The following is a 24,151-nucleotide window of genomic DNA, read 5'->3' on the forward strand; positions in this document are numbered from 1 at the left end:
CTTGGCTACTGTGAATATGTTGCAAAACCTGGGTGTGCAAATATTTCTTCAAGACCTTGCTTTTAATTCTTTTGGATATATATCCAGAAGTGGATTGCTGGATCATAGAAATCATACTAGTTCTACTTTTAATTTTTGAGGAACCTCTATACTCTTTTCCATAGTGACTGCAACATTTTACATTCCCACCAACAGTGCACAAGGGTTCTAGTTTCTCTGATCCTTGCCAACATTTGTTACCTTGTGTGGTTTCCTCCAACTTTGTGGGTTTGGATTTGAATGCATTTATTCTAGTGGCTACAGCCACATGATTCAGAGTTCCTTTCAGGAGAATCTGATGTAGGGAGTATACCTGATCTAGCTACTGGATTTTCAGATCAACGGATACATCTGTGCTGAGGCCACAGTCCCCTTCAGCCACTAAGCAAGACATGGTCCAAAGTCAGGTCATTTCTGCCTAACTCTGGACTCCTTCTGAAGGCTCTACCTTTGTCTTAAACCCTCCCCTTTATTTTTTGTGTATTAGAAAGATACCCTTCCCCTAGTAGGTTCTTGCACATCTAATTTTGTCTTGGCATCTACTTCTCTGACACAGCATTTCTGGGAAGAAGTGAAATTAGATATTTAGTTTACTACCATAATTTAACTATTAGGACAATTGCTTCAAATCACCCTCTTTAGTTTGCTGACATTAACATGGTCATAGCCCTGGAAATAACTTGGTGCCAAATGTGTTTCAAAAGTAATCTGAAGAGTTTTAGAAATAAATTTCTTTCAATGAAAAGGAAAAAAAGATATTTAGTCTAGTGTCTTAATATGGAAGTGACTATTAAGTTTTGAGTTCTTTAAAGATGGGAGAATGAATTACTTCTAATGTATTATCTGAGAGAAAGTTTATTGTTCTCATTTACTGAAACTTAAAATATTCCATCAAGTTACCCAGGGAAATCCAGGCAGCAAAAATTATACAACACTGTCCATTCCTTTAACAGATTTCAAACCAGTTTTAAAAGGCCACAGAGCTATATATAAATATATGAGTGTGTGTGTGTGTGGACACACACACTATACCATTTAAACTACTTCTATATTCTATACTTAAAATTTCAAGTGTAGAAGCATACTTTTTAGAGCTGAGGTAACACCAACTTTCCCTCAACATAACTGCATAGGTGTTTAAGGTTAAGTGTGAATACTCCTGTGAAGTCTCAAGTCACCCGATCAATTCCATTTTGATTTTAGGTAAAAAGCAGTATATTATACTGCATCTGAACGAAACATCTTCAATACGTCTGTGTCCATGTGTCTGTGTCAGTGGAGGGGGGAAGAACAGGTATATGCCAGGGAAAAGCTGACTGAACCACAGATAACTGAATGTTAGAAGTCTGCTGTAGTTGGTAACACAGAAACATACACAGTCTTCGTATTCAAAGTCTTCATAGGGATTTCTTCTGTAATTTCTAGAATGGAAAGAAGAAGTTTTAAGGAAATAATTTTTCTATCTATTCTGGATGATATTAAAAAAAAAAATGTTAACTGCCTGGATAGCAAGATATTCAGCCTTACCTTAAGGGAAGCCTAAACTTTGTCTCAGCTACTGGGTCGGGGGGAGGTACTTTTTCCTGAATGACAGGAGTATCTTTTGTCATACATTGTGAACACGCCTGGTAGTTTATGCTAATGAGATGACAATGAGATGACTCAGGGTGGAGCTGGCCACACCAGAAAAAACAATCATACGAGCAATTATACCTATGTAATGAAGTCTTAATATAAACTCTGGACATCAAGGCTCAGGTGAGCTTCTCTGGTTGGTAATACACTGTACATGCTACTGTCATGCTCTGGGGCTAGGAGGAGGTAACACTGTCCACGGCTCCTTGGGGAGAGATGATCTGAAGTTATATACTTGGACTCTCTTCCAGATTTGGCCCTTTGCATCTCTTCCCTTGGCCTGATTCTAGTTTTTTTTCCTTTCCCTATAATAAATATGGTCATGAGTACAACAGCTACCATAAGTTCTGTGAATTCTGCTTGTAAATTATCAAACCTGAGAGTAATTTTGGGAAACTCTCTGAAATGTGCAGTTGGTGTCAGGGGGACCAGAGTCTTGTCCGAAGTCTTTTGTCTGCCTAGCTCCTAATACTTGGGGTTAGAAGTTTTAGGCAGATTTCTCGAGGACTGTGTTCTTAACTTAACTAATCTTAACTAATCTGAGTACTGACTAAGATGTACCTACACCCTCACTCAAATAGTATTTTCTTTTTTTTTGAATGCATGAATTCCTTTATTGAAAATATTGGGCTAGCACTGCATTACATACACTCAATATCCATAAATGAAGGGCTACACATGTCTGATGGACAATATTGTCAAACAGTATTTTCTATGTCTACAGAAAAGGCCTAGACTCAATTCTAAGCAAGTAGCTCAGAGTTGTGGTTTCTAAATACTAACACCTTACAATAGGAAGAACAATCAGTTCCAAGTTTAGGGAAGAAAGAGTATATGATAAACCAAGGACACTTACAATGTCAGAAAGCAAGAAGTTATCAAAGATTGAAGGCTCAGGTCAAAAGATATAGGAGACAATATGACTAAAGATAAAATATTTGAGCATCCAAAAGTATAACACAGATGTTATAGATCAAAACACACTGAATACATAAAAGCTCAAAGAAAATGGGGACAGAAAGGAGAGAGAGAAAGAGAGAGAGAACAAAAGAAAGCCACAACTACTGAGCCTATGAGCTCCGGAGCCCACACTCCACGATCAAAGAGCCCATACACACCAACTATTGAGCCTGAGTGCCACAACTAGAAAGTCCGTCTGCTGCAACTAAAACCCAACACAGCTAAATTAAAAACAAGAAAAAGTGTCCCTGTATACTGGATAATTTAGAAAGCCATATGCATGCCCAGAGCAGTATGCGTACATAGAGAGACCTGAGAAGACCCTAGGCATTCGATTCTGATAAAAATAAAAGGCTTTTGTGGCCAAAGGTGGCTGACTTTCAGGACTCTGTGCAAAAAGAAAGAGAAGCCTAAGGCAGGGCGTGGCAGAGTTGAAGGAGTGGCCCAGAAAAGACCCAATCTTTAAAGACTAGGAGAAGTGGGTATTTTATTTTTAAACTTTTAGTTCCTGGAAGTCAAAAAAACTCTTGTCAAAATATTAATAAAGGAACTATTTTTAAAAATAATTTGGAAAAGTCATTGACAGTTACAGCGTTCAATCATTAAAAACAGCAAATCCTGGGGAGGAGAACCTAATTTCCAGAGTCACCACATTCAAATATCCAGTTCTCAACAACCAAAAAATTACAAGGCATACAAAATATAGGAAAGTATGGCCCATTCACAGAAAAACATAAGTAACAGAATCTGTCCCTGAGAAAGTGCAGATACCTGAACTTAACAGACAGACTGTCTTAATCAACTGTCTTAAATGGAAAACAACAGACTAACGGAAAGGCCAATGGAAACCACAGACAAAGAACTAAGAAACCACGAAAACTATCAACAAAATGAGAATATCAATAGAGAAATTATAAAAAGGAATTAAACAGAAATAGTGGAAATGAAAAGTATAATAACTGAAATTAAAAGTCACTTGCGGGACTTCCCTAGCAGGCCCCTGGTCCCTTCTGATGCAGTGGGTGAGGGTTCAATCCCTGGTCAGGGACCTAAGATCCCACATGCCTCATGGCCAAAAAACCCCAGAAAACATAAGACAGAATGATACTGTAACAAATCCAATAAAGATTCTTAAATGGTTCACATCAAAAATTCTTTAAAAAAAAAAGTCACTAGACAAGTTTAACAGCATAGTTTAGCAGACAGAAGAATCAGTGAACTTGAAGATAGGATATGTGAAATCATTCAGTCTGAAGGAGAAGAAAAGAGAATGAAGAAAAGTGGACAGAACCTAAGAAGCCTGTGAGACACAGGCCAAGTGACCAACATACATTTTATGGGAGTTTCAGGAAGAAAAGAATATAAAGAATATTTGAAAAAATAAAAACCAAATCATGAAAGCAGCAAAAGAGATGGAAAATACCAGGGATTCTCAGTAAGACTAAAAGATTAATTTCTAACCAGAAACCATGGGAGCAACAAGGCAAAGGGGTAACATATTTAAAGTGCTAAAAGAAAAAACTATCAGCAAAGAATTCTCCATTTAACAAAACAGAGTTTTTCTTAATTTTTTCTTCAAAAATTAAGGAACAATTAAGACATTTCCAAGTAAACAAACATTGAGGGAGGAGATCATTACTACCAGCTCTGACCACAAAGAGACGCTACATGGATCGTTCAGGTTGAAATGAAAGGGTGCCAGACAGTGAATCAAAGTCATGTTGCTGCTGCTTTTAATTTTTAACCCCACTTTTTGTTTTCTACATGATTTTAAAGTAAATACATAAAACACAATTAAGAATTTATGTTTTGGGGCACATAATTATAAAGATATAAATCCTGACAAGAATACAAATGGGGACAGAGCTGTATAGAAGCAGAGTTTTGTATGTTATAAAAGTCAAACTGGCATCAATTCAAACTAGACTGTTATAAATTTCACATGTTAGTTGTAATCCCCATGGTAAACACTAGCATCTTAAGAGAAAAAATCACAAAAGGAAGTGAGAAAATAGTACAACACAAAAAAATCAACTGAACACAAAAGGTGACGGTAATGGAGGAAATGAAGAGAAAGAAGGCACAAGGCTCCTAGAAAAAATGTCTCAGTAAAATGTGAGAGCTTCTTCCTTATCAGTAACTATTATTTTTCTTTTTAACCAGAGCCTAACTGACCTGGAGAAAGAGAAATACCCATCTCTAGGCCCCTTCAGCCTTCCTTTCTACCTAAAGAGGAAATATTAAAAAGCTGAGTAAACATCTGTGAAGGTCACAGCTCAGAGGCATAGGCCCACTAAAGACTGAAAACTAACTTTAAAATTATAGAACACTTCTGCCACTTCTCCTCCCCTCATACTCTACTACATCAGAAGGGCTCCTGTATAATAGGGTATTACAGCTGAAAGGATGTGCAAAGCTCTGACCATATTTAAAAAGGAATCTCTAGGGAAACCATAAAACAACAGAAGGAAATTGGAGCCTCTGGAGCCTACAGCAACAATAAACAATTATAGCCTAATTCCTAGAAGATAAACATAAAACTTTACAATGAAGGCCTACCTTACCTCAGTTCCCTTTCCCCAAAACATCATACACTGCTATCAACCAAATATCACAAGTTATTCTAAAAGGGAACACAGTAGGAAGAGATGAAGCAAGCATCACCACTAGACTCAGATGTGACAGAGATTTTGAAATTATCAGACTGGGTATTGAAAATAACTAGGATTAATGTTAAGGATGCTAATAGAAAGGGTGGACAACATTGAAGAACAGATGGGTATGTAAGCACAAAGATGGAAATACTAAGAAAGAATTAAAAGGAAATGTTAGAAATCAAAAACTGTAACAGAAACGCAGGATGCATTATAGCAAAAAATTTATACTCAAGAACAGCATATTCAAACTTCAGAAAATCAAAGATATGACTACTTTGGGAAAGACAATGTCTAGTAACTTTCCACCAGTGCTGGGAGACACAAATCTTGATTTAGAAACTCCAATAAATCCCACGCTATAAGGCTGTAAAAATAAAAGGATGAAGTGACAAAAGGTTTTTGGGATGACAAGAAGGATGGCTATTAATCAGAAAAAAACAGATCCCATTAAGGGAAGCTATTTGAGGAAATGATTCCAGTAGCATCAGCATTAAAATGAACACCCATGTGAAACGGGATTATAGAAAAGAACACAAGGGGAGGGCTAAAAAGTCAATAGAGAAATTGTTGGAACAGCCACAGAAGCTGAAATCACAGAAGTGGATGATGTAAGTGGGAGTAAGAGAAAACCTATCTTTAAAGACACTAGCCCGTGTCTTGTCCTGACTCTGTCTTCTCAATTATGGAATGGAGAATGTCAACTAATGACCTAACTCTTCACATTTTTATGCAGCTCATTGAGAAAAGGTATGCTTTATAAGTTGTAAAGGAGGAGGCACATAAAGTCAGTTATGTTTCCTTTAAGCTGTTATTTTAAGATACAGTGATCATTTTGATTCTCGGGGAAGAGGACAATTTTGGGATCAGCAAACAAGCTAACTTACCTAGAAGCGTATGTTTTTAATAATATACCATTATATATTTTTAGATTTATTTCCAAAACAAAAAGTAATCATCCTTTTAATTATTATTAATATTCACAATATGGCAAATTTCTGGAGATAGCAAAAAAGTAAAAGAAAACAATAGCATAATCTCTTACACATATAATCTACAAATGATTGATGGTATCAAAATCTATTTTCAAGAAAATAAAAACAAAAATGAAAAAGATTAGCATGTTCTAAAATCTCCTCACCTTCTGTTTGAGTCTCATTCAGAAACAGCTTTAGCTTCCTGCTCCGGAGGCCAAACATCTTGGCAGCTTCATACAGAAGACCTTGGTGGGTAAGCCCATTCTGTCCAAGTGGATTTTCAAGCAGAAGAGTGCCTACTGTTCCCATTAAACACTCTATAGAAAAATAAAAAAGATTTAAATCCTGAGAGTTCACCCTCTCGCTGGTGGATCCCTACTGGAGGTGGTAACCAGCTCTACTGGGCAGAGCTACAGGCTTGAAAGCCAGACGTGGGTACAAGAGTGGGATTCACTGTAGAAATAGAAAATATTCCACTGGGGGAAAGAAGAAAGGGAAGAAAAAACAATTAGTACAAGAGCCCAGGAGTTTAGGGAAGAGATATTCAGTAAACAGTCAAACGAAGCACATGAAGACAGTAATAAATGTGCACAATGAGGATCTTAAAATATCAAGGAAAAACAAGTGTCGATCTAGTCTGCTGATTAAGGTGTGGATACTTACAACAGTTCTCAGAACATATTTCAAGAGAAAAAGGGGAAAAATTACCAATTACAATGGTCTGGCACTTAGACAATTCAGCTTCATTTGGCTGTAATTTTTACCTAACCAATTTACCTTATTTCCTAACCATGTTAGATGGACGGGTGTTCTACATAAACACACCAAAGAAACAGGCCATGAGTGTCCCCCAAAGAAATGTGGGCGTCTACATTTTAAATTACTAAGTTGAAACTGACTTGAAAAATCCATATAAATCAGAAAGATTGAACATTAAAGGAATCTTAACACCTAGCATTCCATTACCTGCCCGCTGAGTGTTCACAGTTGGGGGAGGTACGCACCTTGTGGATCTGCATTCAAGAGCTGTAGGTTGATGTACTGACAGAGAAGAGTACTAGGACTGTCCACCACAGACAGCGCTGATCCTGCAGTCACACAAAGTGTTTTCCCACTAAGATTCAGTAAGTTGGTTTGGTTTTTTATTTCTAAAAATAACAACAACAACAAAAAAAACAATCATTCTTTAGGGAGAACAGTTCAGAGCTGAAGTCATTCACTTTTTCTTACTTAATTATTAAACTATCATGTACCTTTATAGTGACGCTTTCCACTTAATTTACATTTATTAAAGAACACTGCCTTTTCTATAAAATTAGACATTAATGACATGCACATAGTAGGAAATCTTAATGTTGCAAAATAACATAATATTCATAACTTATAAATAAAGCAAATTAATTTCCCCCTTTAGTATTTTTTCCTCCATACTATGCATGTGCTCAGTCGCTCAGTTGTCTCTTTGTGACCCCACGGAGTGTAGCCCGCCAGGCTCCTCTGTCCATGGACTTTTCCAGGCAACACTGGAGTGGCTGCCATTTCCTACTCCAGAGGATCTTCCCAATCCAGGGATTAAACCTGAGATTCTTGTGTCTCCTGCATTGGTAGGTGGATTTTTTATCACTATGCCACCTGGGAAGCCCCATAGTATAGGTTCCTTTTAAAATTTCTTCCTACATAAACTTACCATGAAAAGAAACCTTATGTCAAAAAAATTATGGTCAGAAGGTAAACTGATTAATGAATATAGTCAACTATAGCAAGACACACAGAACAGACATAGTGTAATTTCATTTATATACAATTAAATATTGTTTCAATGGTAAAGAACCTGTCTGCCAATGCAGGAGACGCAAGAGACGTGGGTTCAATCCCTGGGTTGGGAAGATCCCTGGAGAAGGAAAGGGGAGTTGGACACAAGGAACTGGATACAACTGAGCACACCCATGCTAAACACTGCTTGAGGTAGAAGATTAGTTATAGTTACTATGTTCCTAAAGGTCAATGTGGGGCCCAGGCACGCCTCAGCTTTCACAGGCTGCCACTTGCTGGGTCAGAGGGGACAGCAAGCAACCCACACTAACCTTTCCTGTAACCTCCCATCTTTTGAGCCAGGTACAAGAGCAACTCTCTGGCAAAGCTCTTCTGCAAGTCCACAGACTGTCAGTGTTAGATGTGGCTAGACAGATGTGTTCCAGTCTTTTTCTTTCTTATTTTACAATGACTTGAGACAGAGATCCAAGCTGTCCACTGACTGACTTACCAGCTTCCCTTGGTGGATCTGGGTCAGAGATTTTTCCCCAGATCCTCCAATGAACCATCTGTCTTTTAGATCTTACTTTTCCAAGTTTCTCCCATATCAAGTTTGTGTCCCTTACTCAGCCTTAAATGATACAACAGCAAATGGTTTTCATGTTGCTTCTATCAATTTATAATCCAACATTAAATGACAGTTCCTATTACATAATATCCCTGACAACATCTGATATTATGAAATTTTTCTGGTTTTTTGCCAATCTGGTTGCATGTAACAGTACCTCATTGTGGTTTCTACTATTGAGGTAGAGCAGTGTTTTCTTTATTGGCCACTTAGATTTCTTCTTTTAAGCTATTTAGACATTTCACAAAATGAACATTCAAATTTATTAATTGAGTGTATTAGTTTCCTATGGCTGTTGTAGTAATCACAAACCGAGGAGGGGAGTGGTGGAGGGTGAGGTAAGCAAGACAGCTTAAAACAACAAAAATGTATTGTCTCACAGCTTCCTGAAGGTGATACGTTCAGAATCTGTCAATAAGGCCATGCTCCCTCTGAAGCCTGTAAAGGAATTCTTTCTTTTCTCTTCCTAACTTCTAGAGGTTCCCAGCAATCTTCGGTGTTTCTTGGCTTGCAGGTTTGCCTAATTCCAATTTCTGTCCCTGTCACCACATAGCCTTCTGTTTCTGTCTTCACATGGCCCTTTTCTTATAAGGACACATACTGGGGTAGTGCCCACCTTACTCTAGTATTATGTTAACTAATTCTAATACATATGCAATGAACCTGTTTTTCAAAGGTCACATTTGAGTGCACTGGGGGTAGGGAAGAGGACTTCAACATATCTTTTTTTGGGTAGAGATGGTGGGGTGCTAGTACCACAGTTAAACCCATGACAGTAGGAGGAAATGCACTTATAATTCTTTAAAATTTTATGTAGGCTTGTCTTATTGAGAATTTGGATTTAAGATGCAGATACTATGTCTAATAAAGTTAAAACTCAAGAGGGAAGTCTCTGAAGCCTAGAATACATCACATGGCTAACAGGAAAGACAGCAGATTAGAATCTTCATCTCCTATTAAGTTCAGTGTTCTATCAGCCACATCACACAAAGGAGGCACAAAAAGACAGGGCAGGCAGGAAGTACTGTAGAGGCCAGCCCTGACTCAGAGTTAGGAAAAAGGCAAAGGTTATGTATCATAACTGTTACCAAATTAAGATCTTCACTGATTCACCTCATGTCAAAGGACACAGGTGAATACCTTTGACTTCCCACATACCTGTTTCACCAAGGAAGACAGCCAGCTCTGTATTTTTTACACCAAAAATGCTAGTAACAACATTCTTCAGTTTTACAAGGTCCAACCTATTATCTCCTTTTGGATTTTCCAGAAGTAATACTCCACCTAAAAAGCCACAAATATAAGTGAAACTGAAAAAAAAAAGTTAAATTTGAATGAAAAGTCAAGGGGAACATCATCTATATATTTTCTTTGGTCAATGTCTATTCATGTCTTCCCATTTTCTAATTAAATTTTTAAAAACTGCTGACTTTAAGAGTTCATTATATATTCTGCATACATACATCCTTTGCTGTATACGTGATTTGCAAAGATCTTCTACTAGTCTATAGCTTTTTTTTTTTTTTTAATCATTTTCACAGGATCTTTCACAAAGCAGGATTTAAAATTCTGAAGAAGTTCGACTTTCTAGTTTTTCTTTTTATGAATTGGACTTTTATTACTAAGTCTTAAAAACTCTTTGCCTAATTCTGAATCCTAAAAATTTTGTTTTCTCCTAAATGTTTCATAGTATCATACTTATGCCTGTAATCCCTTTTAATTTACTCTCTGGACAAGGTGTAACACTTAGGTCTAGGACAATTTTTGCATATGTATGTCTAACTGCCTGGTACCACATAATGAAAAGACTAGTCAATTAAATCACTTTTGCTGATCTATTGAGTGCAGCATCATCTTTTTGGATTTGAAACAGCTCAGCTGGAATTCCATCACCTCCACTAGCTTTGTTTGTAGTAATGTTGCCTAAGGCCCACTTGACTTCACAATCCAGGATGTCTGGCTCTAGGTGAGTGATTACACTGTTGTGGTTATCTGGGTCATGAGACATGTTTTGTACAGTTCTTCTGTGTATTCTTGCCATCTCTTCCTAATATCTTCTGCATTGTTAGGTCCATACTGTTTTTGTCCTTTATCATCCCCACCTTTGCATGAAATGTTCCGTTGATATCTGTTCACTTAAGAAGGCTTTCTTATTTCTCCTTGCTATTCTTTGGAATTAAGCATTCAGCTGGGTATATCTTTCCTTTTCTCCTTTGCCTTTCGCTTCTCTTCTCTTCTCAGCTATTTGTAAGGCCTCCTCAGACAAGGATTTTACCTCTTTGCATTTCTTTTTCTTGGGGATAGTTTTGATCAGCACCTACTGTACAATGTTACGATCCTCTGTCCACAGTTCTTCAGGCACTCTAACAGATCTAATCCCTTGAATCTATTTGTCACTTCCACTGTATAATCATAAGGGATTTAATTTAGGTCATACCTGAATGGTTTAGTGGTTTTCCCTACTTCAATTTAAGTCTGAATTTTGCAATAAGGAGTGCGTGGTAGTGGAGCCTAGTTTATTCTCTGTAGTTGGTTGGAGTAGAGCAGTTATGGTCTAGACGTTTTTTTGTCTTGCTAGGTTCCCCTTGAAGAGACAGCAGGATTTTCTGTGTGCGTGCGTGCTTAGTCGTTTCAGTCATGCCTGACTCTTTTCGACCTCACGGACTGTACCAGAGAGGCTCCTCTGTCCATGGGATTCTCCAGGCAAGAACTGGAGTGGGTTGCCACTCCCTCCTCAGGGGATCTTCCTGACTCAGGGATTGAACCTGCATCTCTTGGTTCCTGCATTGGCCACAGGGTTCTTTACCACTAGTGCCACCTGTGAACATTCTGCTGGGGTGTTTATATTCATGCCCGTTGGTCTTTCATGGTTGCCAGCTTCTTCAGCTCCGAGTCTGGGATACATGAAGCAAAAAGAAAAACTAGGGAATTTTCCATCTTCTTACTTGATCCCAAGATTCTTAGTTGGTCTGCCTTCTTCCCTCCACCATTAAGAGTCTTCTTATGCTTGCTTTTATATATCATGTCTAGGGTGTTTAGCAGTCCTTTGTGGCGAGAACAGGGAAAAGTATGTCTACTTCACTTCCTAGAAGTGGAAGTTCAATCATTTACTTTTTTTTACCAATTCTCTTATAATAGCCTTAAAAACATTCATAGGTTTAACTAAAAAATAAAATAAAAGCTATGGAATTCATTTACTCTTACCTTGCTCACTGCCATTTGTACAAATGTTAAGATTGACATATGCACAAGCAGGGCCATGCGTGGAAGATCCTTTGGTGAGTGTAATTTCCAGGTCAGACCCTTTTAACTAAGCATATGAGAAAATGTGACTGGGTAACTACAGCATCGGATCAGTGTCACCAACTAAGATAGCAACTATTCAGCAAGAATAAGAGCTCTACACAATTCTGAGAGCATATTTAATCTAATTACTAAAACAGCCAAGAGCTACATTTCCCCCCGCTTTTATCTTATTCTTTCCCATTGAAAAGACAGTCACATTCAGGGCCTGCTTGTCTGTTCCATTTGTCCCATACAAAATAGGATCAACACAAGGAACATATGACTGAATATATGATTAACTGATATAGAAAAGAATTTTTTTCTTTCAGATATACTTCTGAATTACTGGCCAATATTTTTCATATCTTGGTCAGATTTCACAGTTACATCTAAAATGTACCAACAAGAAATGAAATTGTAATTCTATGTATAACTTATTACCATAAAAGTAAACTGCTTTTCAAGTCAAGTGCTATTTACACAATACTAATTTTTATAGTTTTAGATAAGACAGCACCATAAAGTCATCTAACAATTCTTATGTATGTCCTGGTTACCTTTTCCAAGAGAATAGCTCTAATTTTCTTTTTTCTCTTTTAGACCTCACTCTCTAATCCTATTCACTATTCTCCAGAGAAGACTAAGAACTATACTAATTGCTACCAGGGGAGAGAACATCAAGATATGACTAAAAAACTTAACATAAAATTTAATCCTAAATCACTTACTAGTTCAACAGAATTCAGAACTTACCTGCATTTTTTCTTGAATAAGTATTTCATCCGATATAGGAACTGGATATGGTTTCAAAGGAGACTTTATGGTAGCAAATATGAAGTCTGTGTGGCTTTCGATAACATTATTCAGATATTTTCCCTCAGAAGTTGCTTTATAATAAACTGTTATTTCATCAGTTGGAACCAGATTACACTGAAAACACAAAAAGAAAATTTAAAAGGGAAGCACACTTGTCAATTAAAACATAAAACACTGTTAAATAGAGCTGATGATCCCACACTGAATCATTATGGAAGGGTACGATATCCTGACAAATTCTCTGGGAAAAAAAGCAAGAATTCACAAAGCTTTTAATTGAGACATAGTTCATAAGCACACCATTATCTATTGGAGTGGCTACCTCAGACCTTGAACTCAGTCTCAAAAACCTGACCAGATGAGGACAACTTGTGGGGGGCCCTCCCTGAGATAGAAACTCTCTGGCTCTCTCACCCAGTAAGGGAAGGCAATGGGTTTTGTGCACTTGCTCTGGCTCTCAGCTTCTTGAATGAGGAAGAACCACCTCATTCCATCCAGATCCAACAATCTCTCTCTCCCCTGAGCTAAGAACCCTTCCACACTGAGTGCACCTCTACTCTTCTTCAGAGGTGTTTGCTGTCATCTCTGATAACCATATGTGCCAGCCAGGAGGACTACCTATCCAGAAGATGGTTTTGTGGACACCCTAAGGAACTGAAAAAGGAAGACAAGGAGCACATGTCAACAGAAAGCTTCCGATCAGAGAAACAAGAGTCACAATTAGCTTGGGAGTGAACAATGAAAGGGAAAAGAGGCCTAAGAAGTATAATCTGAATGGATCGTAGATCAATGATAATCAGTAATAAATTACTGTGGTTTATATTACCTGTGTCTCCTCTCTTTCCCAACAAGCAAAACAAAAATCAAAACAAAACTCTAAACAGTAGCTTATCTTTAATTTCACAAACTGACCTTTTTGCGAAGTTTCTGGATACGATTGATGACTTCCCGAGCCATTCCTTCATCCACCATTGACTGGTCAGGGGTGACATCTAAGAGAACCAAAACCTGTAGGAATGAACAGTGTACACCATGACAATCAAACATAGAAAAAACAGTTCTTTCAAACTCAGCAAAATGGTGTTTAAATTCTTCGAAGTCTATAATGCAGCACCATTCAATCACAAAACTGAGTCAAAGACATGAAATTAGTCTCTTTATAGTTTGAGTCCTCCGTTGTAAACAGTTATTTTCTCATCTGGAGAAAAAGGTGCAACTTTTCATTTTTCTTCTGAAGGGTGTTGCTCACAGGAGATGTCCTGAGACCAACTTAAACCACTTCAGTATTCTTGCCTTGAGAACCCCATGGACAGTATGAAAAGGCAAAAAGATGTAACACCAGAAGATGAGCCCCCCAGGTCAGTAGGTGTCCAATATACTAATGGGGAAGAACAGAGAAATAGCTCTAGAAAGAATGAAGAGGCTGTGCCAAAGCAGAAACAATGCTCAGTTGTGAATGTGTCTGATGGTGAAAATAAAGTCTGATGCTGTAAAGAACATATTGCATAGGAATCTGGAAAGTTCGGTCCATAGGTCAAGGTAAATTGGACGTGGTAAAACAGTAGATGGCAAAAGTGAACACTGATATCTTAGGAATCAGTGAAGTAAAATGGATGGGAATGGGAGAATTTAATTCAGATGATCATTATATCTATACTGTGGGCAAGAATCCCTTGGAAGAAATGGAGTAGCCCTCATGGTCAATAAGAGTCCAAAATGCAGTACTTGGGTGCAATCTCAAAAATGAACAGAATGATCTTGGTTCCCTTCTAAGGCAAACCATTCAACATTATGGTAATCCAAGTCTATGCCCCACCACTAATGTCAAAGAAGCTGAAGTTGACTGCTTCTATGAAGACCTATAAAACCTCTCGAACAAACACCAAAAAAAGAGGTCCTTTTCATCACAGGGGACTGGAAAGCAGAAGTAGGAAGTCAAGAGATACCTGGAGTAACAGGTAAGTTAGGCCTTAGAGTACACAATGAAGGAGGGCAAAGGCTAACAGAATTTTGTCAAGAGAACACACTGGTCACAGCAAATACCCTCTTCCAACAACACAAGAGACAACTCTACACAAGGATATCAACAAATGGTCAACACTGAAATCAGATTAATCATATTCTTTGTTGCCAAGGATGGAGAAAGTCTATACAGTTAGCAAAAACAAGACCTGAAGTTGACTGTGGCGCAGATCATGAGCTCCTTATTGCCAAATTCAGACTTAAATTGAAGAAAGTAGGGAAAACCACAAGACCATTCAGGTATGACTTAATCAAACCCTTTATGATTATACAGTGCAGTGACAAGTAAATTGAAGGGACTAGATCTGGTAGACAGAGTGCCTCAAGTACTCTGTCTTGTACAAACGGATGAAGGTTTGTAACACTGTACAGGAGGTGGTAACCAGATCCATCCCCAAGGAAAAGAAATGCAAGAAGGCAAGTGGTTGTCTGAGGACTTACAAATAGCTGAGAAAAAGAGAAGCAAAAGGCAAAGGAGAAAGGGAAAGATATACCCAACTGAATGCAGAGTTCCGAAGAAGAGCAAAGAGGTAAGAAAGCCTTTAAAAATGAACAATACCATGAAACAGAGGAAAATAATAGAATGGGAAAGACTAGAGAACTCTTCAAAAAATTAGGTACCAAGGGAACATTTCATGCAAAGATGGATACAATAAAGGACAGAAATGGTAAGGACCTAACTGAAACAGAAGAGATTAGGAAGAGGTGGCAAGAATACACAGAAGAACTATAGAAAAAAGATATTAATGACCTGGATAACCATGATGGTGTGATCACTCACCTAGAGCCAGAAATCCTGGACTGTGAAGTCAAGAGGGTCTTAGGAAGCATCATTATGAACAAAGCTAGTGGAGGTGATGGAATTCCAGTTGAGCTATTTCAAATCCTAAAAGATGATGCTATAGTTCTGCACTCAATATGCCAGCAAATTTGGAAAACTCAGCAGTGGCCACAAGACTGGAAAAGGTCGGTTTTCATTCCAATACCAAAGGAGGGCAATGCCAAAGAATGTTCAAACTACCATACAATTGTGCTCGTTTCACGTGCTAGCAAGGTAATACTCAAAATCCTGCAAGACAGGCTTCCACAGTATGTGAACTGAGAAATTTCAGATGTACAGCCTGTATTTAGAAAAAGCAGAGGAAGCAAGAGATCAAATTGCTGACATATGCTGGATCATAAAGAAAACAAGGGAATTCCAGGAAACCATCTACTTCTGTTTCATTAACTATGCTAAAGCCTTTGACTGTGTTTATCACAACAAACTGTGAGAAATCTTAAAGAGATGGGAATACCAGACCATCTTAGCTGTCTCCTGAAAAATCTGTATGCAGGTCAAAAAGCAGCAGTTAGAACATGATATGGAACAATGGATTGGTTCCAAATTGAGAAAGGAATATGTCAAGGCTATATATTGTCAAACTGCTTATTTAACTTATATGCAGAGCACATCATGTGAAATGCTGGGCCAGATGACTCACAAGCTGGAATCAAGATAGCCAGGAGAAATATCAACAACCGCAGATGATGCCACTGTAAAGGCTGAAAAAGAGGAAGTAAAGAACCTCTTAAGGATGGAGAAAGAGGGTGGAAAGCTGGCTTAAAACTCAATATACAAAAAACAAAGATCATGGCATCCAGTCTCATCACTTCCTGGCAAACAAATGAGGAAAAAGTGAAAAGAGTGGCAGATTTTATTTTTTTGAGCTCCAAAATCACTGTGCACGGTGACAGCAGCCACGAAATTAAGAGACACTTGCTCTTTGGAAGAAAAGCTATGACAAACCAAGACAGCATATTAAAAAGTAGAGACATCACTAGGATGACAAAGTTCTGTATACTCAAAAGCTATGGTTTTTCTAGCAGTCACGTACGGATGTGAGAGCTGGACTGTAAAGAAGGCTGAGTGCCAAGGAATTGATGCTTTTGAATTGTGGTGCTGGAGAAGACTCTTGAGAGTCCTTTGGACAGCAAGGAGATCAAACCAGTCAATCCAAAAGGAAATCAACCCTGAATATTCACTGAATGTACTGATGCTGAAGCTCCAGTACTTTAGCCACCTGATAAAAAGTCTACTCATTGGAAAAGATCCTGAATCTGGGAAAGATTAAGGGCAGGAGGACAAATGGGCAACAGAGGAGGAGATGATTGGATGGCATCACTGACTCAATGGAGATGACTTCGGTCAAATTTTGGGAGATAGTGAAGGACAAGGAAAGCAGGTATGCTGTAGTTTATGGGTTGCAAACAATAAGACACGACTTAGCAACTGAACAACAATAACAACGACATGGAACTCTGCTTTCTAATAAATAATATCAACTCTGCTCATAAATAAAATCACCAATCATGAAGCTAGTACAGCAGTATAACTTTTCATAACAGATTCACCACAAACAAGTGAACCTCAAAGCAGCCATCTCCGTTGTTTTCTTTAACCATGACCTGTTCTATCCACTGGTTGGTTTGTACAATTCAAGATACAATTTCTATAATGGGCCACAATACTTTTTAAAATTGCCACCTTCCTGTCAACTTTATCCACTATTTCATCTTCTCTGTCATAAAGGTTGTCAATGATGATGTGGTAATAATGACAGTATCACTTCTATTACAGAGGGAAATACATATATATATATATATATATATATATATATATATGAATTAGGCACCATCCCCATTTACATTTTTGAGGACACTCAAAGATAACAAACTTGCTCCATTTTATGAAGATGCATAGGAGGTAAACTGAAAATGGATAAGTCACGGCAGGGTAACCATGGCCCACAATACACAAATTACATTAAGAAACTCAGAAGTATCACAAGACAACATTTCCTTAAGTATAGACAAGCTCTTCCAGCCTCTCTTATTTACATCTTCTTGCTGGTTACAAACCTTCTTCCCTGGCCCCAATTCCTTCTTTTGTAGTTTTCTCACCTTCAGCTCCTTACACTGTCTGCCCACGTGGAGTTCTGTCTACATCATATTTAAGACTCTGTGTATGGCAATTCCCCAGCAGTTCAGTGGTTAGAGCTCAGTGCTTTCACTGCTGGGGGCCCAGGTTCAATCCTTCACTGAGGAATTAAGATCCCATAAGCTGCATAATGTGGCCAAAAAAAAAAAGACCTCATGTAAAGGTTGACTAAACTCACACGAGGTATTCTCCATCATCCCCCATATGTGGAATATTAAGCACAGAGGAACTCCAGCAGGTCCCTTACTCTCATATTAGAGATCTTACAATCTATCTGTCTGGAGAAGTCTGGTCAAGAGTGAAGAGAGATGCTGTGATCCATCACAACAAAAAACCCAGACCCCAGAATCCACAACTGTCTGTACATCCTCTTCAAGGGATGCTCTCTAACCACTCCCACTTCTACCCCAGACTTAGCCCTTCCCTGTACTTATCTCTACCAGATAACTTACCAAGTAGAATAATAAGAACAGATTTACTTTTCTATCTCCATGACTGACCCATTCCTTGAAGGGTAGGATTACATCTTCCATGTTTTTGTATGACCCAGCACTTATTGGCATGCATAAAGTCACAAAATATTTATTTATATATCCATTAAAGAAATGCGTATGTCAAGAAGCTATAATAGAGAAGTTTAATAAGGCCAATCTAAAATAAAAGCCATTTTACCCTGAGACAAGCTGCCAATACTGTCAGGAGGAGCATGCTGCTGCTGCTGCTAAGTCGCTTCAGTCGTGTCTGACTCTGTGCGACCCCATAGACAGCAGCCCACTAGGCTCCTCTGTCCCTGGAGGAACATGGGTGAGTATTTTTTTCCTCTGATGTTCTTATTTTTTGGTAAATGTTCTAGGGAATAGAAAAATACCTGGGCATCCGAGTGTGCTTCAAACTGTGTTGTTCCACCTGTCGCCTGATCAAAGGTGTATATGAGACGGATATCTTCTTCATGCAATTCATGGCCTTCCACAACAATGGTCCCTATTGGAAAAGCAACTGTCACTGTTACTCAATCAGTAACCCACTCCTGAAGCTGCCCTGCTACCAATATACTGTGCCACTCTCTAATAAAAACTTCAAATCATCAAGCTACAGTCTTTAAGAGATTATGTCTTACTGACTGACTCTTACTGACTCATGACTACTGTTGTAGTCAAGGATGAGATAAACTTTCCTTAGACTACACCATGCTATCGTAAGGCCATTTATATCACCAATATCTACTGCTGTATATAAGGTCCTAGATCCAAAAACATGTGCCAGAGGCAACAAATGAATCCCCATCATAAACATAAGCAGCAAGCTACAATGAAGAAAGCACAGTCTGTAGAGTCAAGCTAGACTTAGGCCTACCACTCAAAGGTGGTAAATCCCTGGTGTTCTTCTACCTGCCTATCCGGGTACAGTCAGGGTGAAAAGAGGTAGACAGCGTGAAGGTCTGAGCATCATACCTATTCATGGTAGGCAGAACATGTAAACAGCTGAGGATGGCAGTTCCCATTTCCCATACCATTTACTATAGTAATTCACAAAACAATCTTCTGGATCTTTGAGCAGTGGGCTGTCATTTTCACTTTATGTCACTGTATTCTAAAAACTGCTTTCCATCAATATGGAACAGTTCACTCAGAAACTACAGTTTAAAAACTACAGGCTTTCAGTTTCAAATAAAGCTTATTTCAAGAATTTTTAATATTTTGGCTAATTGGTGAAACAACTTGAGATTTATGACCTGAAGGCTGATCAAAGATTTTGTTAATTTAACAAATCAAGCTGAATTAGTACTGATTCAACTTTTAGTTGCTAGTCTCTAATGTTTTATAAATTTTATCTAAAAATTTGGGGAATCTTATGGACATTTCCCCCAATTTCCATAACTACTCATCTGAGTTATGAATCCTTAAATCTTTCTTCATGACATTTCCATGCTTATGATTTTCAATTTCAGAGGGAACCCAAACAATCAAACACCTTGTACCCTAGGATTGCTGCAGGAAGTCAAATAGCTGTAATCAGACCATATATGATTCTAATCATGGCAGAGGTCAGAACTCCTGGGCACCTGGAACAGCTTCCTAAAGATTTCCTTCAGCACACTTATCAAAAATATGATTATATTCATACATCTTTAGCGTCTACCAGCACCATGAGGGTAAGGACAATGTCTGTCTTATTCAACTCTATGTTCTCAGTGTCAACAAACAGAAGGGCTTTAAAAAATATTTGCTGAATGAATGACTCCACTCTTGCTCAATTGAGAACAAAATATGTATTCTAGATATTTCAGAGAAACATTTTAAGTTCTGACACAGTTTTGGAAGAAGCTCCAAACCTCAATGCTAAATCCCTTTCATTAAAAATACTTAAGTGTTTAAAAATTACAATTTTGAATTAAAATTAAAAGATAACTTTCTTCTTTGAATATCTTCTGGTCTTCATTCTGGCAACTCAAGTCATCTTTTTGTCTACAAGCAACATCTGACAAGGGTAACACTCTATACCACTGGGTGGTGAATCTGAAGGGTTTTGCTCTCTCATTAGGGTAGATTTTTCCAGGCCCATATTAGCACTTATAGAATTCAATGGTAACTTACAGTTTATCCATCTGACTCAATGATTTCAAGTAGAAACCTAGCTGAAAGTGAAAGTGAAAGCCACTCAGTTGTGTCCGACTCTTGCGACCCCACGGACTGTATAATCCATGGAATTCTCCAGGCCAGAATACTGGAGTGGGTAGCCTTTCCCTTCTCCAGGGGATCTTTCCAACCCAGGGATCGAGCCCAGGTCTCCTGCACTGCAGGCTGATTCTTTACCAGCTGAGCCACAAGGGAAGCCCAAGAATACTGGAGTGGGTAGCCTATCCCTTCTCCAGGGGATCTTCCCGAACCAGGAATGGAACTGGAGTCCCCTGCATTGTAGGCGGATTCTTTAACAACTGAGCCATGAGGAAAGCCCCTAAACCTAGCTAGAATGAATCAATTCCACAAAACATCTACCTGTGAGAATATTCACTGAAATATTAGTTATACTGTTAAAAGAATGGAAACAATGAAAGCACCAACAATAACAGACTGGTTAAAAAAATACCAGGTAACCACAGGAAGAAAATTTTTGCAACACTTATTGAAATAGCATTTTAAAGACTGACAAAACACAGAAATGTTTATAATGTAAAGTGAAAATGCAAAATAAAAAGGTAAATGAAAACCAAATAATGTAAATATAAAAAAGTGAAAAATGTGAAATAAATTACAGGGTGATTCCCATTTGTAAAGCTATAATTATATGACTACATACGTATATAGGATGAACTAAATCAGAATTTTAACAGTGAACTAAATCAGAATTTCAATCTACATTAAAAGGACGGGTGATGGGTCATTTTTATTCTTTGTACTTTTAAAAAAATAAATTAGCAGAATTATTCATAATAAATATTTTTATGAACAGAAAAAAAAGTTCTAATTTAAGGGAAGGCTGTAATAGTAGAAATCAAAGAGGAGGCTAAGTACGAGATATCCATCAGGTTGAGGACACAAATGGTGCCCCCCAGTGAAACAGATGCCCACCATTTTCCTGGAACCGCTCCAGCTCCTCATTGCTCAGCTGTTTGATGGATGTCATTACCATCTTGAAAGCTCCTTTCAGACGCTTCCCCAGGACCATGTGATCTGGCTCTGCCCTTAGGCGAACGCCATACTTGTTTTTATCTGTAGATAATGTAACTTTTCGAACATTCAATTCCTGTATTTGATAGACATGCAAAAACAAAAACGAAACAAATGAAAATATGTCCACAAAAATTTGAATACAAATATTTATAGCAATAACCAAAAAGTGGAAATAACCCAAATGCTGATCGACTATGAAAGGATAAATAAAATGTGGTATATCCACCTAGTGGGCCATCATTTAGCAACATAAAGGAAAGAAGCATTAATACGTGCTATAACATGAATGACCCTTGGTGCTAAGTCACAGAAGCCAGACACAGAAGCCCACATATTGTATGATTTCATCTATAGAAAATATCCAGAGTGAGCACACCCAGAGACAGAAAACAGACAGAAAACAGGACTGTAGGATCCTGAGGGGAAATGATGCATGAATGATAATTTGGGGTCTCTATTTGGGGTGATGAAAATTCTACAAAATTGTGGTGATGACTACACAACCCTAACTCAATTAACAAGGACTGTAGCATTAGAAATATGGACTTCATGTCTCAGGGGTAACCTTTGCTCAAGCAATTTAACTGTCAATTAACCAGAAGAATCAGTTAATTGTAGTATTTCATGTCTCCCTCATGCTAGCAAGTTAAGGATTACTAATGTAGTAGGAAATGGTGACTACACAGCAGGAAATAAGAAAATGAAGTATCATGGAATTGTCAACTGAAGCAAATTATATGGAAATATTTTGCCATTATACATTACTATATTATTTGATCTCAGAGTGCTCAAGATATTTAAGAATATTTTATTTTTATCCATATCTTAAGCATTCTTTACAGAATTTATATTTCCTTAGTTATAACCTTTTAAATTTCTAAAGAGTTTTATAAACTCTATTTATCCAGAATTCTCAAGTAATTCAAAACCAAATATAGAAATTATTTTCTATCCTTAAATATTATCTGTGAAAGGAATAAAAATGAAATTTGAAATATATATTTCATTTAAAAACACCATAGGATAAAGCTTTCTGGGAGGACAACTGACAAGACAGTTTAAACTTCTGACCTCACAACTCCACTTTTAAGAACCTGTCCAACATCCACACTGTCAACTAGCAATTGGCACCTGCCATCGACTTATCTGGGCTTCACAGGTGGTACTAGTAGTAAAGAACCTGACTGTCAACAAAGGAGATGACTCAAGAGACACAGGTTCGATCCCCTTGGGAAGACGCTCTGGAGGAGGGCATGGAAACCCTCTCCAGTATTCTTGCCTGGAGAACCCCATGGACAGGTGAGCCTGGTGGGCTACAGTCCATAGGGTAGCAAGGAGTGGGACGTGACTGAAGTGACTGAGCACACATGCATCTACCTATACCTGTACATTGGCACCCCACTCCAGTACTCTTGCTTGGAAAATCCCATGGACAGAGGAGCCTCTTAGACTGCAATCCATGGGGTCGCTAAGAGTCGGACATGACTGAGCGACTTCACTTTCACTTTTCACCTTCATGCATTGGAGAAGGAAATGGCAGCCCACTCCAGTGTTCTTGCCTGGAGAATCCCAGGGATGGGGGAGCCTGGTGGGCTGCCATCTATGGGGTCGCACAGAGTTGGACACGACTGAAGTGACTTAGCATAGCATAGCATACCTGTACAAGGATTAAATTGTGTTGCTGCAGCTGCTGACCTTCACTAACCCCCTGAAAGGAGTTCAGGGTGGACAGCAGAAATGAGACATTCTGTGTTTGGGGAAAAACTGGCAGGAGAGGTCTTTAGATAGGTGTTTTCAGGAGCTGATTTTATAAGCCCAATTCTTGAATCTCCCCATGGAAAGGCCCCCAAAAACCTTCATGGTGGTAACTGTTCCTCGTGACTAGCAAAGCTTCACAAGACTAGCAGAAACCTTCTGGAAAAAAATGTACTTGACTGCATGTATTCCCCCTTTACCAAAATCACATATATACTGACCTTTTCCCACTGCTTCTTAGGAGCACCTTCTCAGAGCTATCTGAGGTGCTGTATCCTGGGCTGCATCCTCATTAACTCGCATAAGAGTTAACTCGCAACTCTTATGTTGTACATTTTTTAAATCTACAGTTAACAACTTATTTGCACAAGCGCACACACACACAAACTTTTATTTTTAATCTGAAACATAAATTTCCAACAATACTAGAGTAACTAAATAAATAATGATGCAGCCAGAAAGTGAACACTATGCAGCTGGCAAAAAGAATAAATTAGATCCCTAATGTTTTGTTTTTAAAGGAAGAGTTCTTTAAAAATATTTATTTAAAAATTTTATTTATTTATTTGGCTGTGCTGGGCGTTCGTGGCATGCAGGATCATTAATTGCAGCACATGGAATCTAGTTCCCTGATTGAACCTGAGCCCCCTGTGCTGGGAGTGTGGTCATAGCCACTGGACCAACAGGTAAGTCCTAGGGCTCTAGGTTTTAACATGGAATGTTGTTTAAGTGATACTATGAAGTGGAAACAATTAGTAAAAAACTACATATATGATCATCTCTATTCACAAATAAAACCAGTGATGTGCGTATTTGATGTTTAGTTGCTGAGTCATACCTGACTCTTTGCAACCCCAAGGACTGTAGCCTGCCAGGCTCCTCTGTTCATGGGAGTATCCCGGCATAGGTTGGGAAAATACTGGAGTAGGTTGCCATTTTCTTATCAAGAGGAATCTTCCCGATCCAGGGATCAAACTCAA

At 38.3% G+C, this 24,151-nt stretch overlaps 1 protein-coding gene across 3 annotated transcripts in view; it reads right to left on the bottom strand.

The window, feature by feature from the left end:
* Positions 1-876: 876 nt before the first annotated feature.
* The window catches only part of IARS1 (isoleucyl-tRNA synthetase 1), an 81,214-nt gene continuing 57,939 nt past the window's right edge, over positions 877-24,151 (bottom strand). For all 3 annotated transcript variants that reach the window (XM_086315585.1, XM_086315583.1, XM_086315584.1), the window contains 9 exons: positions 21,315-21,489; positions 18,614-18,726; positions 13,659-13,754; positions 12,684-12,860; positions 11,850-11,955; positions 9,804-9,929; positions 7,270-7,413; positions 6,430-6,582; positions 877-1,460 (listed from right to left, as the gene is read on the bottom strand). In XM_086315585.1, coding sequence (XP_086171711.1) covers positions 1,378-1,460; positions 6,430-6,582; positions 7,270-7,413; positions 9,804-9,929; positions 11,850-11,955; positions 12,684-12,860; positions 13,659-13,754; positions 18,614-18,726; positions 21,315-21,489 — 1,173 coding nt within the window. In that variant the 3' untranslated portion in view covers positions 877-1,377. The remainder of the gene's footprint in view (positions 1,461-6,429; positions 6,583-7,269; positions 7,414-9,803; positions 9,930-11,849; positions 11,956-12,683; positions 12,861-13,658; positions 13,755-18,613; positions 18,727-21,314; positions 21,490-24,151) is intronic.

This window comes from Bos grunniens, chromosome 8, assembly GCF_055505025.1.
Source record: "Bos grunniens cultivar Pamir isolate PY7600 chromosome 8, Bosgru_T2T1.0, whole genome shotgun sequence".
Lineage (NCBI taxonomy): Eukaryota > Metazoa > Chordata > Mammalia > Artiodactyla > Bovidae > Bos > Bos grunniens.